Here is a 17,153-nt window from a genome sequence, read left to right on the forward strand (position 1 = left end):
TTTTTTCCAACGTTACATGAAATGACCGACAGGTGTCATCTACGAACATAATGCACATATGCTTTAGTAACTGAGGCCAGTAGAGGCTACTCATAATACTACAATACATAAAACATAATACAGTGTTTAAACTGCTGCAAGGGTATCCTTTATTTCATCAGCAACATGTGGGTAAAGACTAATCCATACACGGCCATCATTAACACATAGACAATACAAAATAAATATACACCCATCTCCATTCACTTTGTTCTTCATCACCAAATAAATATTAAATACGTACATCACATTATTTTCAGTTCAAGTGTCTCAAAATACTTTCATGGAAATAAAAAGAAATAATATTAACAAAAGCATAATCTTTTAAAAAATTATCAAAACTTGTCGGTTACAAAATATTTGCACTTAAAAAGATCCCAGTATTTCAAATAAATAATAAGATATATAAAAGAATTTATAGTTGATATTTTAAAATATTTCCTCTTTTTCAACAATGCTGAGGAAAAATCCCTCCTCTCAGTCGTTTAAAAACGTCTTCAGTAGCATTTTGTCTAGTAAAAAAAAAATCAATAAATAGATGCAGAATAAATAAGCAAAACTAATACAACAGCATTAATAAATAATATATTAAACAGTCATTTCAGAGACTCAAATAGTTACACAACATGAAACTACAAACTAGTCCTGGAAGTGCAACAACTATGGTCATAAATACTATCAACATTACTCAGTGGGATCGGGATACATACTCTACCTAAGAGAATCTGGTATGGTGTGGTTTATGGGCAATATACTGCATTCTACATCTGTTCTGTACCATTATAGTAGGAGGATGGTTAGGCCTATTTGAAATATATACTGTACCCATCAATATTTCCTTCACACCAACACAGTTTTACTCCAGTTCAATCTCAGACACTTAAATATTCAATGGACACATCCATATTGATCCATACACAAGTCTGTCCTTTGATCCTCATAAACCAACATGCAAAAAGAGGGGGGAGGGGGGACTCAAGACAGACAACATATTTGCACCAAAGCAACAAAAAAAAAAAAGATAATTATCAAACATATACTCCAAAAGCGCTTTAAAATAGGGATGAATCTAGGTGGGATTGGTGTCCATATGGCACCCTGTCTTCTCATTCTCTGCTTTCAATGCTCTCTCATGTTCACATTCTTTTTTACTCTCTACTTAGATTAAACCTCGATGCCTTTCACAGCCTGGTTGATGGACTCCAAAAGAGCCCTGTTCTCTGGGTTCTGGTAGCAATCTTTGTTGGAGAACATATGAGTCAGGGTGTCCACATAGGTATCAAAGTTCTGCTCTGTGATTGGTTCCTGCTGGAATTAACACAAAAGAAAATTAGCTAATGATGCACATTGAAAAACGTGTGTGTTTGATTTCCATTCATGTGTGTAACTCACCATGTGTGGCAGGCGAATGTTAGATAGGCTGCGGATAAGAGCCTGGCTCAGGCCTGAAAGTTCCACAAACAAGGCTTCATTTCTCTCCTCAATCTGCTTGTTCTCCTCCTCCATACTCTTCAGGTTCTTCTCCATTGATGAAATCTAGAGCATAGCAACAGAAAACATTCAGCATTTTCTTGCCTATGTGGCCTGACTGTAAAACAGCTTTATTGGTATTTAAAGATGCCCTAAAGTCTAAGTTATTTCTGACGTGCCATACTGACCTGGGTGTGTAAGTTCATCATGTCTGCCTCCATCTCTGTGTTAGACTCACTCAGCTCACTAATCTCCTGGTTGAGCTGTTTAATATCTTCATCATTGTCCAGAACTGAGAAGAAAAGCAATACAATTGTTTTGTGAATTGACTGACCACAGAGAGGCTCCATTTTATCAACAGAGTTGTTATGGATAAAAAACGTATTTCAAAACTTTACAATAACTTAGAGTTGAAGCTTAAGCACCTGTTTCTAATATAACACATCTGTGAGGCGGAATGTGTTTTGCCCAAACTCACCATCACTGGCCCTGAATTTAGCTGTGATGTACTCATCTCCCGGGAAACGGGTTCTTTTCTTATTAGCTGATGCTCTGGGACAACCTGAGAGACTGAGGTAGAAGAAGGAGAAAGGGAAGTCAGGCTAGTGCGGTACAATCTAAATAGATTGTTACAAAACTTGCAATTGTAATACCAGCTCAATGCCATAATTTTAAAATGAAACGGTATAGACTACAGTTGAAAAATATGGTGTGCAAAGAAAATAGTCTAGTATTATTTTGTTATAGAGAACTACATCCCCAGAATCAACAACCAGTGACATGATTATAAGTTGTACTGTTGTGCTATTTCCTAGACTTGCAATTAAAAGAGATAGTGGGCGCTCAACCTGCGGTGTGTGAGAAAGCTTCCGTTGGCATGACCTGAGCCATCACACCCAGGAGTAGGGCAGGTGGGACCCTCTGTCTTAAAGGCCTTCCAGGAGAACGGCGAGCCATTCAGAAGCCCCTCCTTCTGGCGACGTGCTGCCAGGGGGCACCCATAGGCACTGCGGTGGGTGGCATACTTTCCACTGATGTGGCCCAGGCTGTCACAGCCGGGCACTGGGCACCTACTGAGGACGGTTATATGCATTAGTGACATGTCCTATCTGTTGTCAGACCAATAGTACAAAGGACTAATAGTGTAAAGGGTGTTTTGAGCTAATGTTATCTCATTGATACCAACCTCAGTAGCTCAGAGTCCTCCTTGTCATCTTTGGTGGGTGTTAATTTCACCCCTCCCTTCTTGGCACGAGGGCATCCAGACAGACTGTCAGAGAGAAAGAAACTGAATATTATTGCTAGCTCAGCAACATAAATAGACAGATGACAGCAAAAAAATAGACCCAGACTCAAAATCTCATGAGTATGTAGCTGCAACATGGGAACATGTTTCAAATGGAATCTTGAACATAAAACAAAAAAATATATATATTTTTAATAAAACAAATCTTATCTACCTTCTATGGGAGGCATAATTCCCTGTTATGTGTCCTGATCCATCACAGCCTGGGGTGGGACATCTGAAGGACAGCAAAGACAGAGATTAGACTATTACATGACAGCATAGCTTTGCATGAGAGTGCAGTCTGCCACTGCAAATCATAGCACAAGGCAGCACAGCTGAAATGACTGAACATAGTATTCTGCTCTTAACCCCATTTCTCAACCGACTTACTTTATATCCCTTATATGTAAATTGAAGATCTCTTAAGTGCCACTCTTTTGTTCTAAAAATAATTGACTTCTCTGAAAGCAAATCCTTTGCCCATCAACTGAAGGATGGGTTTACAAAGAGATGTTTCGTCAATCTTTTCCATTCAGAACTGCAAGGGTCAAGAGTGTCGAGTTGGGGTTGTTTATGGCCAGAATGAACAGAGCAGTATGTTGCCAGTAAATATGGTACCAGATCCATGAAATAAATTCAGAGACAGACAACATACAAAGTGGGTAAATAAGTTCAGTAAGTTTAGTTTAGAAGGAAAAAAGAACCTAAGCGCAGACATACTTTAGTTCAGCAGTGTGGGCAGCCATGAGGGTCCGAAGAGATTTATCAGCAAGAGGACAGCCTGACAGACTGGAGGATATGGAAACCAGAGAGACATTTGGAGAGACAGAGAGAAAGAGACAGACAGGGAGGAAGGTTAAGATAAGATAGAGGAGAGCAAAGAGAAAGAGGGAGAGGGATGTGTTGAGATCTTAGTTAAAGCAGAATAAAGGAAGGACTAAATTAGTACCCACCCCATAATAAGTATTGTTTCCAGGATTTATCTTAGTGTAGCGTTAGAGTGAACAGAAGGTAGTGACAATCATGTCGGCATCGAATCGTGTAATCCAGATTTGGTGATTAGTTTCCTCGTGCATCACCAAAAACAAAAAGGTAGCGTGTCTAAAAGATTTGGTTTTCTGACTCACCTTCTGTGTGACGCATAGTTTCCAGTTATATGCCCACTGCCGTCACAACCTGGGGTAGGACAACTAGTGGAGGGAATGACATGCTGGATGAGAACTATAAATGTGTCTGTGCTCATGGACTGTTCATGTTTTCTAGCTGTGGAATATGTTGGCATTGCGAGAATTTTTGAACAGACTTACAGTAAAACTTCTTTCTTGCAGTCCTTGGGCTGGAATTTGACCTTGAAGCTGGAAGTGGTGACTTCTCCTGGGTACTTCCTGTCTTCCATACCCTCTTGATTGAGTTCATCATCCTCAACGTCAGATGAGGTGTAAGAATGAGCCACGTACTCCATCTAGAGATGAGTTAGTTATGCAGTTTAGTACAGCTCAAACTTAAACTGTGTTTTATTTACAACTGACAAATGGTTACCTCATCTTGCTCCTCCTCCTTCTGGCCACTTGGCTTGGTAAAGTCCAGAGGTCCCTCCCACTCTGCCTGTGTGTGGCTCTGAGTGGAGGTCCTTCCTCCCAGATTCTGAGAGGAAGAGGAGGAGGAAGAAGATGGGACTGGTGATTGCATCCCTTCGCTCTTGATAGGCTTCTTCATACTCAGGTCCAGTGTGCCGTTCTCATCCACTTCAATATCTGGATCCTGAGGAGCCATGAGATACATGTTCTATTGTTTGTAATAGTACTATTTACATCAGGCTGTAAAACCTGTTTATACCAGCAGGATTGATCCAGTTATAACATTTTCTAAGATGGCTTGAAATTTTGGTCAGGCACTAAATAACTATTAAGTAAAGATCAGTTCATTTGGAGGTATGAGACCCTTTGCCGGCCATAGTGATGGTTTGAACCTTTACCTTGCTGTCTGGGTCTCCCTGCTTGGTGCTGAGGTTCTCCGGCCTCTCCCAGCAGCGCGTGGACAAGTTCAGAATGGCCGTGGCCGCCATGTGAGCTGCCTCAGCATCGTGGGTGTAATCATACCCGCTGGATGAAGAGGAGGAGCTGCTTTTGGCATACCCTCCGGACAGGCTGTGGCTCGGGGATGAAGCCTTGGGGAATGGTTTGGCTGTCGGAACATGGTCCAGATTCATTTACGCTTTGATCATATCTCACAGGCGTAGCCACATTATTCATGCATGGAGATATTTTAGCGGATTGCCTTATTTCTGTAATCACTACTTAGACAATGATTCTAAATCTTTAAACCATTCACAACTTACATTTGAAGGCTTTGGGTGAAGTATCGCTGGTGGGCATCTTTGGAACAAGCATAGGCTTGCCAAACACCTGGACGTCAAAGCTTGCATAGTCGAAGGACACCTTGGAGTACTTCTCCAGCTCTTTGGCCAGGTTGGCACGAGGCGTGGCGGGAACCATGTTGGGTCTGTAGCTGCCGTACTGAGGGATCTCCAGCTGCTTGACAAAACACATGGGCCTAGAGACAAACAAGGGGAAAAGAAAAACGTTGAGTAAATACTTGTTGTAAAGAAAATTACAAAAATTTTGATTGTCAAGTAAAAAATAAGCCAGAAAGGGGTGGATTATATGATAAGAGGAACGAAGGAAAAGAGGACAGGGAGAAAGGGGGGAGAGGAGAATTAAGGATAGAAATTGAATAGATTAAAGGGTGAGGTTTAAAAGAGAAGAACAGGAGAGTGCTCACCTGAGAACTCTGTCTGAGTGGGGGCTTCCAGCAGGCTCACTGACTGAGGACTGAGGGTAAACTGGTTTTTCATGGCTCTTGGAGAGCTTCTCTGCTGCTGCAATGGGACAGCCCGACAAACTGGCAAGGAAAGAGTAGGAGGTATTGATAAAAAGGCAACCCACAACATTGAGGAACCCAAAACAAAGGAATACATTTTACATATAGCTTGTATTGGACCGCTTACAAGAAGTGTAGAGTTTTACTTTTTGGGCAGTGTGTACCTGCGATGTGTGTTACGATTGCTGTTGACATGACCCTGGCCTGTGCACCCAGGAGTTGGACACTTCAGCACGTTCTCATGCATAGCCAGGACTGGACAGAGAGAGAGAGAGAGAGAGAGAGAGAGAGAGAGAGAGAGAGAGAGAGAGAGAGAGAGAGAGAGAGAGAGAGAGAGAGAGAGAGAGAGAGAGAGAGAGAGATAGACTACATTATTCTCTACATGTTACATTTTGATCAAAATGGAATGTGTGTGGCTCTTTTTGCCCTCGGTCAGTCCTACATATGTTTTGATAAAGTACTCACTCTCAGGCGGGATCCTGTCTTTGTGAGGGCACCCAGAGAGACTGCGATGGTGAGGATACAGCCCAGTCACATGGCCTGTCCCATCACACCCAGGGGTAGGGCATTTAACCTCCTTCTTATCTGTAAAAGTAAGGGGGGTTTAGCTTATTAAGTTTGTTTTTGCTGGAACTCACATGATTAATGGCTTTGCAAAATACACAACAACAATGAACAAACCATAGGTATTAAGGCTGATATGTACAAGTCTCAAGGTTAGGTATAGGTCAAAGGAATACTATCACCATTGTTTTGTATACTTGTATTTAAAAAAGACAATTTCGTTTCCGGTCATACCTTTGCTATAGTGTCCTCCCCTGCGCACAGCTGAAGCAGCATCCAGACTGTGGACTGAAGCCCTGTCGCTGGGACTGTGGTAATGTTGGTACTCGGGGGACTCGTCCTCTTCATGAGGACCCCTGACCTGCTCCGCCTTCAGGGCGATAGCTTGCTCGAGAAGCCCTAGGTTCCCCCGTGTCATATCCCAGTTCTCAGAATCATCTGTCACTTCTGAGCCCTCTGAGAGACGGTCCTCTTCCTCCTCTTCTTCTTCCCCTTCGTCTGCCTCCTCCTCTTCCTCCTCATACTCCTCCTCTGACTGGACCTCGATCACCAGTACAGTGGGGGAGGCTTTGTGAGAATCCTCTTCCCTCACTTCGCCTGCCTCCCTGTCCTCCCCCTCCTCTTCTACCTCATCCTCCTCTTCCTCATCTGTCAAGGAGGAAATCTTAACCTCGTCGTGTGTCTCCTCTACTTCTGGTTCCTTGGCAAGAGGGCTTGATATAGGATGCACATCGGGCTCCACATGGTCCTCTGTTACCTGCTCATCGCTCCCTTCCTCCTCTTCCTCCTCCTCTTCTTCCTCCTCTTCTGTTTCTCCTTTGTGCTCTTTGGCCAAATGTGTGTTGTAGTCCCCACTGGAGTATGGGTGATCAGAGTTCTCCTGGGTCACACACTGGCTATCCTCTGCTTCCTCTCCCTCCTCTTCCTCCTCTACCCCTTCCTCCTCAGCTCCCTCCTTCCCCCCCTCAACCACCACCCTCTCTGATTCAGTGTTTACTTTAGACTGCTCTGTTGTCTTCTCCTCTTCTGCTGTCTTCTCCGTTTCTTTCACTACCTCTTCCTTCTCTTCAATAGCTTCTATCTCTGCTACAACATCTACCCCCTCTTTGCGTTTGTCTACCTCTGTTTCAGTCTCTGTTTCTATATGAATCTGCGGGGCTGTGGTGGCTTTTTCAGAGTCGTCCTCTGAACTCTGGACTTCAGGTTGGGCAGCGGTGTTAGAAGCCTTGTCTATAATGTCTGGTACCTCAGGTACCACTGATGAGCAATCTGCTGAACAAAAGGTTTGTAAATGTATACTCACTACGGACAATCAACTGGATTGTAAGGGACTCTATACAGTATGATCTAATCATCGGAGCACATTATTTACTGTTTTTGAAAGTCCAGTCAACAGCATTCTTTCAGCTATTTGTTATTTCCAGAACTTACCTTTTGTGGAATCTTGAGAAGTTTTTTTGTTCTTGTCTTTTTCTTTGACCTCTTCAGACTCTGACTCCTCCCCTTCCTTTTGCTCGGCCTCACTGCTAGCATCACTGTCTGCATTGAAGCCTTCATCCATGGCCACTTTTAAAGGCTGGGCCCTCTTCTTGGGGGAAGGTTGATTCTCCTCTGCTTCTGCTTCTGCTTCCAATTTTCTCTTCTTAATAATTGGACATCCCAGTACACTGTATGGGAAAGGGAAGGTAGTATTTCAATAGTCAAATTAGAATCTTTTGTCAATGACAGCACAGACTAAAAAGTACAGTTCACAAAACACTGTCCAATCTATTACTTAAAACATAAAACAACTACATTCTAGAGAATCTTGTTTTACTATTTATTATGACATACCTTCTGTGTCGTGAGTATCTTCCACTGACATGGCCTGAGCCATCACAGCCAGGGGTGGGGCAGCTGCTTGAGGATACAAGCATTAAGGAACCGTAAGTTCATTTGCTTTCCGTTTGATCTCTTTATTTTTTCTTACCAATCTGAATACATAAAATACGTTACTGCAAATATAACTGCAACATACAGTCCTCTCACCTCAAATCTTGTCCTACAACTTCCAAGGGAACTGGGCATGGAAATAAAGGTGAGAATAGGGTTCATTAGCCACATCCATAACATAATTTTACTGTCAGTGTGTCAGTGTGTGTGTGTGTGTGTGTGCATGCGTGTGTGTACTTACCTCGGATCCCTTTTGAGCGGGTCCGTGTACGTGTTTCTGCTATGTCCTGACTCATCTGAAACCCAGAGTAAGGAGTTACAGTTCATCCATCCCTTTAAATTACTAAATTCTGAAACTGCTACTATATATAACAAAAGTGAGACCTTGCCACGAACCACCAATACAAAATCATACATGTTATCATCTTATATTGGATGAGAGAGGGGATAATATGAAGAGACATTTATAACACAGGCACACATGCACACTTCTCACTTTGATTCGAAGGCTCCTCTTGGTCTCCCAGCTGCTGATTCTGTCTCCTCTCGTCCACCTCTGATTCAGCAGCTGCCCTCTGAACTCATTTTCTATTGGGCAAGACATACACAAAAGCGTTAAAGTAATGTTTTACACTTTTTTTTTTTACACCAGAAATACTCAATTTGAATACACAATACATTGTGCTTCAAAATATAGCTAAAAGTGAATTTAGTTACTTTTAAGTGTAAAATACCCCATGATATTGTCAATAAATTTGTCTTCATTTTGTTTGACCCATCTGTTTAAGTACTACTCTCTCACTTCATCGAAAGCAATTGCGTCATGAGGGCACCTGGTGCCTCAGTGCTCCCCAAACACAATGACTGTGGGTAAGATTCCCCTGGAGAAATATAGAGGAAAAATACTACAATACAGCTTACAATGTAGTAGCTTGTGTTTTCAAAGCTAAACATTCTACTACCTAGTAATAGTACAAGTTCTGCTTTTAAAGATACAATACTCTGATATTCCCATTAGTAAAGTGCAGCCAAATTGGGCATGAAACAGATTTAAAGAGTCAAATAAGCACATTGTAGGCTACCCACCGGCAGAAAAGTATGGAACACAAATTTGGCACACTTCCATTTTAGTGCTGCGACTTTATGGAATTGCTTGTGCTTGGACATCCACAAAACTTGCTATACTGACACACTGGCACTTTATTCAAGTAAACGCAGTAGCCTACACTATTTTTAACCCGGTTATAGTGCAGACGTTTTTTTGTGTAATGTGTCTATCAATACTATATTAATAAGATTGTTTAATGCCACTTTAAGCACATAGCCTCAGGAGATAAGACAGATGAGGGTGAATGGGTTTTCGGAAATTTCATCCATTATGTCCCACCGACTTCCGAGCAGTGACTTGACACACAACCCCATGCGAGCGCAGTAAACCAGGCCTCGAACAGCAAATCCACTCATTGAAACAATGTTATAGGCCGACTGCGTGTACAATTTTCTATTGGGATTACTTATACAATGAAAAGATGTAATGGCAAGACATAAAAACAGAAATAATAGGCCCGTAAGGTAAGACAATGCAGGTGATAAAACGGTAGGTTTCAGATAACTGAAGGCCTATTGTTTGAAAAGCAAACCGATGTAGTGTCGCACAGCCATAATCAGGTGATTCCTTGGTGTTTGACTGGATGTGCGGAAGAAACAATATCCTACATTGAAAATATCCCGAAAATGGTCTACTACAAAGCCATACTGCCGAGCATAGCAGGATATCCACCTTTCAAACTTCTCAACCGCTGTATGTTATGGGTGCATTAGGCTATCAAATTTGAGTTGTATCCATGTAACCAATAAGAAGTATGCATAATTGTTGTTTTTCAGAAAGGAATTGTTATTTTATAAACCTAGCAGGTTATGCCTAAAACCAGACACTTTATTCGCCTAATATTATGATCGTTGTGTGTAAGCAAGACGCATTCGGGCCTATAGGCCGGTTTACATGAATTACAAAAGTGCATAGATAAAATGTATGATGCTGCATAGGCCTAATCATATTTATACATATTAATAAATCGTGACCGCTTCTTCAGGAATTAGGACACCGTCCATAATGGAACTCGAATGAAATGAAAGCTCGCCGAAACGCAACCTAAAGCGTAAACGTAAATTGACTGCATATGATTAAACAGCAGACCTACAACAGCACCTCGAGCAAATACACCATAAAGAAATGTCTCAGTAGCTTCAATCTCACGTAATATAGGCCTCTTGGTCCCTTTTGCAATAACTTCTACTCAGCGGTGAACAGTCTACGTCCACGATATTCTTGCATCTCCTTCATTGACTGTTACAGATATCCAACACAATCCGCATGTGAGTGCTATTCGGACACCACTTATTTTCCCCAAATAAGCATTGTACCAGTTTAAAAAGTAAACAGTATATTCGGAATTCACTGTAACATATCGTTTGCCTTTGTCAGCTACAGATATTCCCTTACCTTTCGCTCATGGACCATTGTTCACCCCTCCCCCAATGCCGTGACATCACCAAAGCAAGCCTTACAACATAATAGGGGCAGGGCTTCGGCTAGCCCATTCCTTGTAAATTTGTATTGTAGTCAACGACCACAGCATTCAAAAATACATTTTATTACCATTAAAGTCAGTATCTAAGCATTGTAAGAGAGGGTTTTGACGAAACTATTTCAGCACCCAGGACAGCGTCACTCTTGCGCACGAATGTGAGTTTCAGTACCATGGACAGTAGCACTTCCTTTCTGGTGAAATTTGACCGGCAGGGTTGTGTTCTCCTGTCACAAAGATTATCAATTCACATTAAGAAGAACCCCATTTTAACTCACTGGAGAAATAGTTTTGTCTTTGGACTTGAATTGTGATTGGTTTGGTCTATCAGATGTTTCAAAGATTACAGTTTGGAAACAAGCAAAACTCGTTGACATCTATGCAAATAATTTTGTTTAAAAACGATTTAGCCTTCAGAGGATCTAGTTTTTCTTGCGCAATGATCAACTTTAACATGCAGTAATCCTCACAAAATATGAATATAATCCTGGGCCATTTTCAGCCCAACCAATGTTACATACCCTATTTGGAGACCTTAAGGAACAGTGTGAAATACCCAATAAAGTCAGTCAATGACCTCTTTAAGACACTTTTATATAATACGCTATTATAAGCATATGAAAGACGTAAGCAAGGTCTTTTGAAGGTTTCATCTGAGTTTGATACGCTACTTTTATTTAGTGTACACTATTTTCATTTTAGGCCTACCTCGGGGACCAAATAATAGGCTAGGTCTTCACTTGCAGACCTTTAATCTTATTGTGTATTTTATTGACATAGACCTGGCGTGGTAATGCAATGTCGTGAATGGCTTACATACGTCATTAACCCATAGCCTTGGTGCAGACAGGATGGTCAACAAATGAATATTTAGATAACGGTGTCTACATGGTATAGGCTACTTAGCCTACTTAGTCCACTGACTAAAAGGAAAAAAGTTTGGCCCTCCAAGTGTGCTTCGAATATAAGTTTTGTACATCTAAAGAGTCTCCACTTTTCTATAGTTAACAGCTGGGGTCTCTACAGTCATTTCTTGTATAGCGCGAGTGCAGATGGACAGCCCTAGCTCTTGAATACAATTAGCGCCGGGTGTGCTGTGACGAAGATGGGCTGTAGCCTATAAATATTACATGGTTGCGGGGTAGGCACTCTCGTCGCAGAAACAGATGGGCCAATCTGACAGACACCCCCACCCCACATGAACAGAACTTTTTTAATACGCCTGCAGTCTGACGTAGGCTAAACACTAATCCTCGAGGAGACAAAACTTTCCTTTGTCTAAAAACTGTCCGTTAAGGGTATGAGTTCGGAAAAGTGACCTTTTGTGGGTAAGCCTATTCTGTCAAACCTATGTTGTTTCTCTGTTTTGGTCTTTTTGTGTGTATTATTAAATTATGACGTTTTCAAAAACAAAATGAAAACAAGTTGAATAAAAAATAACTCCATAGATGTCACTTGATTTGAAAAGCAGTTTTTACCTTTGTATAGCCTAATGTTTACAACACCACTGCAGACATATCATTTAGTATAGTCTGTATTACCCAGCTCAAGAAACTCGTTTTCGATGCAAATCATATGAAATAGCCCGTTTGCAGGCTATCATAAACCACATTTTGATAACATGGATCTTATAGCCTACATCCCCTTCTATCACATTAATAACCCAACATCCTAAACTATACAATCGTAGACCCACATCTTCGTTAGATATGTAGGCTACAGTTGCTTTTAGAGTAGTTTAGTTAATGTCTCTACAAATACAAAATAATCATAAATAAGACGTGTATGTCAAAGTAAACGTTCTACAAGTGCGAGGTGCTCATGGTCAGCTCTTAACTGCAAAGAAAGAGTTGACAGAAGCAAGTTAACTCACCCAAAAAAGTTTTACACAGCTTCATGTTGGCTGTGATTTTTCGTTCACCACTCCGATTTAAAACGCTATGAACTTTACTTCATACTGAAGAAAGTTTGAGAGAGAAACTTATTAGTTGGGGTACGGCTGCAGAGCAGCTGTGAAATTAAACCAATCAGATGCAAGTAGCTTTCTCATTGTCCCCAAATCTAGCCAATGAGAGTGGCGTACACAGTCAGCTTTCCAAAACAATGACCATTGAAAACGAACACAAAAGGGTCGGGGTATCCCCAGTGGTCACATGGCAAAATCCAACTTTTCCTTCTTTCTCTCATTTCATTGACTGGGACGTCTCAAAATCCTTGAGAATTTAACAGATAACCAATGAAAAGGTTGATTCTCCAGAAACCTATCAGCAGTTAACAGCCCAACATTAAAATCAAGATTCCTTCTAAATAATGAAACACAGATTCATTATACATTTAATATATTTTTTATGCTTAGTTGCAAACCCAACTGATGTTCATATTGCACCCCAAAGGATACTTCATGTTGAATATTAACATATAAAAAGCTTATTTTATTTGACCCCACAGTATCTCACTTGTGCAATGGTGCCCATTTGACAAAAATGGGCAAAACAAAACAAAAACCATGTCAAGGACTTTACATCTATAAATCTATATTTATAAATACAACATTTTTTTCTCTATTTTATTTTTCCTGATTAATAAAAATGATGTCCTCTCCTGTCTGCACATCTCAGTTTGTGTGGTGGCCTGTCTGTCTATCTGTCTCACACTCCCCTCCTCTCTGTCTGAGTGCTCTGAAACTTTGCAGAGCAGCATATGTCCTGACTTTGTACTTCTTCCCAGCCCAAGTCTGGAGACTGAGTGCCCCTGTACACCCCTATGACAGATGGTCCTGCAGATAATGATGACTGCGGCCCCCACCTCCTTTAGAGGGGGTTTCTGATTGTAGTCCAGGCATCTGCAGGCCTGGGGCTCTGGGAGCATGTGTGTGGATTGGGGGCTGTGTGTTTGTGTGCAGGGGGGAGGGGGGTTCTCTGCTAAAGTTTTTATACTTCAATTACCATTTCACTTTTAGATATTATACCTTGTGTATTTTCATATGCTAAACACGCATTGCTTGTAAAAGACATACCAACTAAAATATACTTTTTATTACTATATAATAATTTGCATAATAATTTGTCTCAATAATTGTAACATTGAATGCAAAGTAAATGTATGTCATAGGGTGGACTGTTCAACAATATTTACTAATACAGCAATAATATCTGTTAGTTTTGTTTGCTTATGTATTTGCTTTTGTGCTGCCCACACATTTTTTAAACTACTGTAGATGGGAGCTGAGAGTGTGGGCTTGATGCCTGCTTGTGAAGTTTCCTTGGATTGCACACACACACACACACACACACACACACACACACACACAATAAGCAGCCTCTTGTTCAATGGCCTGGAAATCATACTGCTAGCTCCTCCCCAAAAGTGTGAGCAGCCTTTGTTATTGTAATCAGACTCTGGCATGAATGTGAGCGTGCTGGCCATAAGTGTGTTTCTGTGTGTGTGTGTGTGTGTGCATCTTAGTGTGTGTGTTGGTGTGCATTTGTGTGAATAGTGAGAAAAAGGGTATTTGGCACAGCTGTCATTCGAGAGCAATATCAGTACTCTATTTCACATTTCTGTGAAAGGAACAACACTGCCATGCTACAAATTTATCATTTGTGTGTGATTTTCTCTCTGATTAATAAAAAAATATAGTACAAGTCAATTCCAAGGTTTTGGCACAGAAAGTCTCTAAAGCTTGACTTAAACAAAAGCTTCACTTATAAAATGCATGATTATGCCCATTATTCTTAGCATGATCCTTATTATTATGATGGTTATTTTTGTAACTAGTAGTAGTAGTTAATTCATTTGAATAATTGTGCATTAGTAAATATGGATATTACTAAACCAGTGCAGTTGTATATGATTACTCAGCATTTTTCTTTGTCACAGAATTCTGTAGGTGCACAACAATCATCAGCCCCAAACCAATTGACAGGACTATGGTTGACCTTAAACAGATTGTGGCCACAATGACCTTTAATGACAAAAGATAGATCTAATATTCAGTTTGAAAATTTGAGGTTTATGATTCACACAACCAAAATATTCACTAGTGACGAATATGTTAGCTAGCCTTGTTAAGTATAAGAGGAGAAGTTATTAAATTCTATCAAATTAGCCCAGCAGATGTCCAAAAGTATAGGTTTACTTGCTTTGTGGGGGTGTGCCAGAAGAACTCTATTCAATAATCCCTACATTTATCCACTAATTCACCCATCTCACTCACCCCTCCCTTTAAGACAATTTCCTATCTCCTTTAGACGTCCTTGCCACCTGCCCTTTTTTTACCCTTCCCCCAACCCCCCTCTCATCTCTATTCACACCTCCCCAATTAAGTGCACACATTTTCTGGACTCTTGACAAGTTACCTTTCCAATGACAATACCACTGCGAAATGCTATAAAATACATGAAAAACATAAATTTACCTTTGACTGTTCCACTACTAGCCTATGATGCCTCACCTTGGATTAGGTTTTACTCTGCCCCACCCACTAAAGTATCCATGCCATTCCAACTCAACATTCATCTCCATGGCATTGGGCCAGTGGGCCAGCAGGCTGTCGTAGCTTGGTAACTAGGGGTGCTGAAACCCCTCCCCCACCCCTTTTCACATCCAACCAACAGGCCTGACTTGGCATCTGTATGCAAATCATCTTAATGGTATATGGGTAATGTATGGAGGGTGAGGAAAATTAGTCCATACTTATGCACTAAGAGGTAAATTGGCTGATATTATGTGAGCAGCTGTCTGCCTTTTATTGAACTTAAGAGTGGAAAACATAGTTGACACTTTTAAAGAAATAATATTTTTTTTAAATTATATTTTATTGTAATTGTGCTCATTTACATACATATGTATGTCTAGAGATAGAGTAGACATAATTACCTTGCTTTGTTTTTGTGTAATACATTTGACCATGGTCTTGGTAAATTAATATGTTAAAGAATAAACTATATATTCAAATATGTTTCTTAATACCATATATTTACAATTGTGTCAAGTCTCTGACCATTGATATAATCTGATCCAAAATACTATCTTGTTTTTTTTCCAAATTCCCTTCTGACACAGTTTTCTCGAAGAAACCTTGAAGTTGGGCCTAAAATTAACACAATAGGATGAAGATAAATTTGACACCATTCCAGAAGAACTTGGGAGCACTGGGCAGCACTTCCAGGTTGTGATTTGGTCGAGCAGAGAGAACCAGAATTGTCAATAGACAGCCCTACTGGTCACTGTGTAACCTTTGACCCAATGGAGGTGCAGAGTACGAGAGGTCAAACCCCCAGGGAGGCTTGTCTTTCTTCTTCCAGCATGAGCAGGTGTTGGAGCAGGGCTGACCTCTTCACAGAGAATCACTGGGATTCGTGCTTATTTACTGGATTTGAATGCATAACACGTGCCTTGCTCCCAAGGGTTGAGAAATGTTGGCAGGAATCCTGCCAACATTTTAAAACTCAGTCCCAACCTCAACAACCCCATATTTTTAACCATCACATTATTAAGTTATTACATATTCCATATGTCACATGAATGTATGCTACAGCATAGGACTCTACAAGGATCCCTCATCACCCGTTTTTTCGGGACAGATAAGATAAGAGGTGATATCACAAGGCCTTAAGGCCTATAAGGTTTTCTGCACAGAACAAACAAGCATCTACAGGGTAGATCTTCAGGCAAGACCACCCGCAGGTGAACTCATTCAGAGGCCTATAAAAACCTTCTGCTTGCACAGCAAGTCCTCTCACCACTCCACCACCACAATAACAACAACGACCAACTGCACTAAAAAGAGAAACCTCCACAATGGGAGCTTCTAATTAGCAGAGCACTGCTCAGTCACATTGACATATGCTCATGGTGTTAGAGAGGAAGAGAGGTGGAAGAAAGGGCTGAAACATAGATGGAAGGAGGAGGCACTGAGTGACCTTATAAATGTCTTGAAAGTCATAAAAATATAGAGACAAAGAAAGGGGAAACCTAGTCACAGGGATTGGAATGAGGAGTTCCCATACCAGAAGGAGATTGTGACTGCTTGCCATTTCAGGGGTTCAGTACATGACTGAAATGTTACTGGTAAGACAGGAAAGTATAGGTTCCAGTTACATTTTATTGATTACTTATGTTTCCTATTATGACATCTAATAGGTTAAGAAATAGGTTAAGAAATGACCTGCACAGTGACAGCAGGGTAACATGTTTTCTCTGTCAGCCTCACCACCATTACATAAAAATTACAAAAATGATATCTCGACGTTTTATTGAATTGCTGTCTTTCTAGTGGCATTACACTTGAAAGTGCAAAAATATATCCAAATATATAAATAGCTTCAAATAGCTTCATTAAAAAGAAGGCTATTGCAAGATAATGTATGAAAGTTGTAGTCTAATCATCA

General features: G+C 40.8%; 1 protein-coding gene across 3 annotated transcripts; it reads right to left on the reverse strand.

Moving 5' to 3' along the window:
* Positions 1-153: 153 nt before the first annotated feature.
* On the reverse strand, positions 154-8,779 carry myt1a (myelin transcription factor 1a). 3 transcript variants are annotated; one of them, XM_084679862.1, is made up of 22 exons: positions 8,670-8,779; positions 8,415-8,469; positions 8,270-8,300; positions 8,075-8,137; positions 7,673-7,908; positions 6,476-7,510; positions 6,143-6,262; positions 5,842-5,932; positions 5,579-5,698; positions 5,136-5,350; positions 4,773-4,981; positions 4,337-4,558; positions 4,105-4,259; positions 3,925-3,987; positions 3,518-3,586; positions 2,970-3,032; positions 2,696-2,779; positions 2,358-2,582; positions 1,988-2,079; positions 1,698-1,801; positions 1,432-1,575; positions 154-1,347 (listed from the first exon to the last, which is right to left on the reverse strand). In XM_084679862.1, exons 1-22 carry the CDS (start codon positions 8,775-8,777, stop codon positions 1,204-1,206), a joined length of 3,648 nt encoding a protein of 1,215 aa, XP_084535988.1. In that variant the 5' UTR covers positions 8,778-8,779; the 3' UTR covers positions 154-1,203. The 3 variants fall into 3 exon arrangements, with proteins under 3 accessions (XP_084535988.1, XP_084535986.1, XP_084535987.1); XM_084679860.1 differs by having other exon boundaries at positions 8,075-8,140; XM_084679861.1 differs by lacking the exon at positions 3,518-3,586 and having other exon boundaries at positions 8,075-8,140.
* Between the last annotated feature and the right edge of the window lie 8,374 nt (positions 8,780-17,153).

Source organism: Hypomesus nipponensis, chromosome 18 (genome assembly GCF_054491055.1).
Source record: "Hypomesus nipponensis isolate SF chromosome 18, ASM5449105v1, whole genome shotgun sequence".
NCBI lineage: Eukaryota > Metazoa > Chordata > Actinopteri > Osmeriformes > Osmeridae > Hypomesus > Hypomesus nipponensis.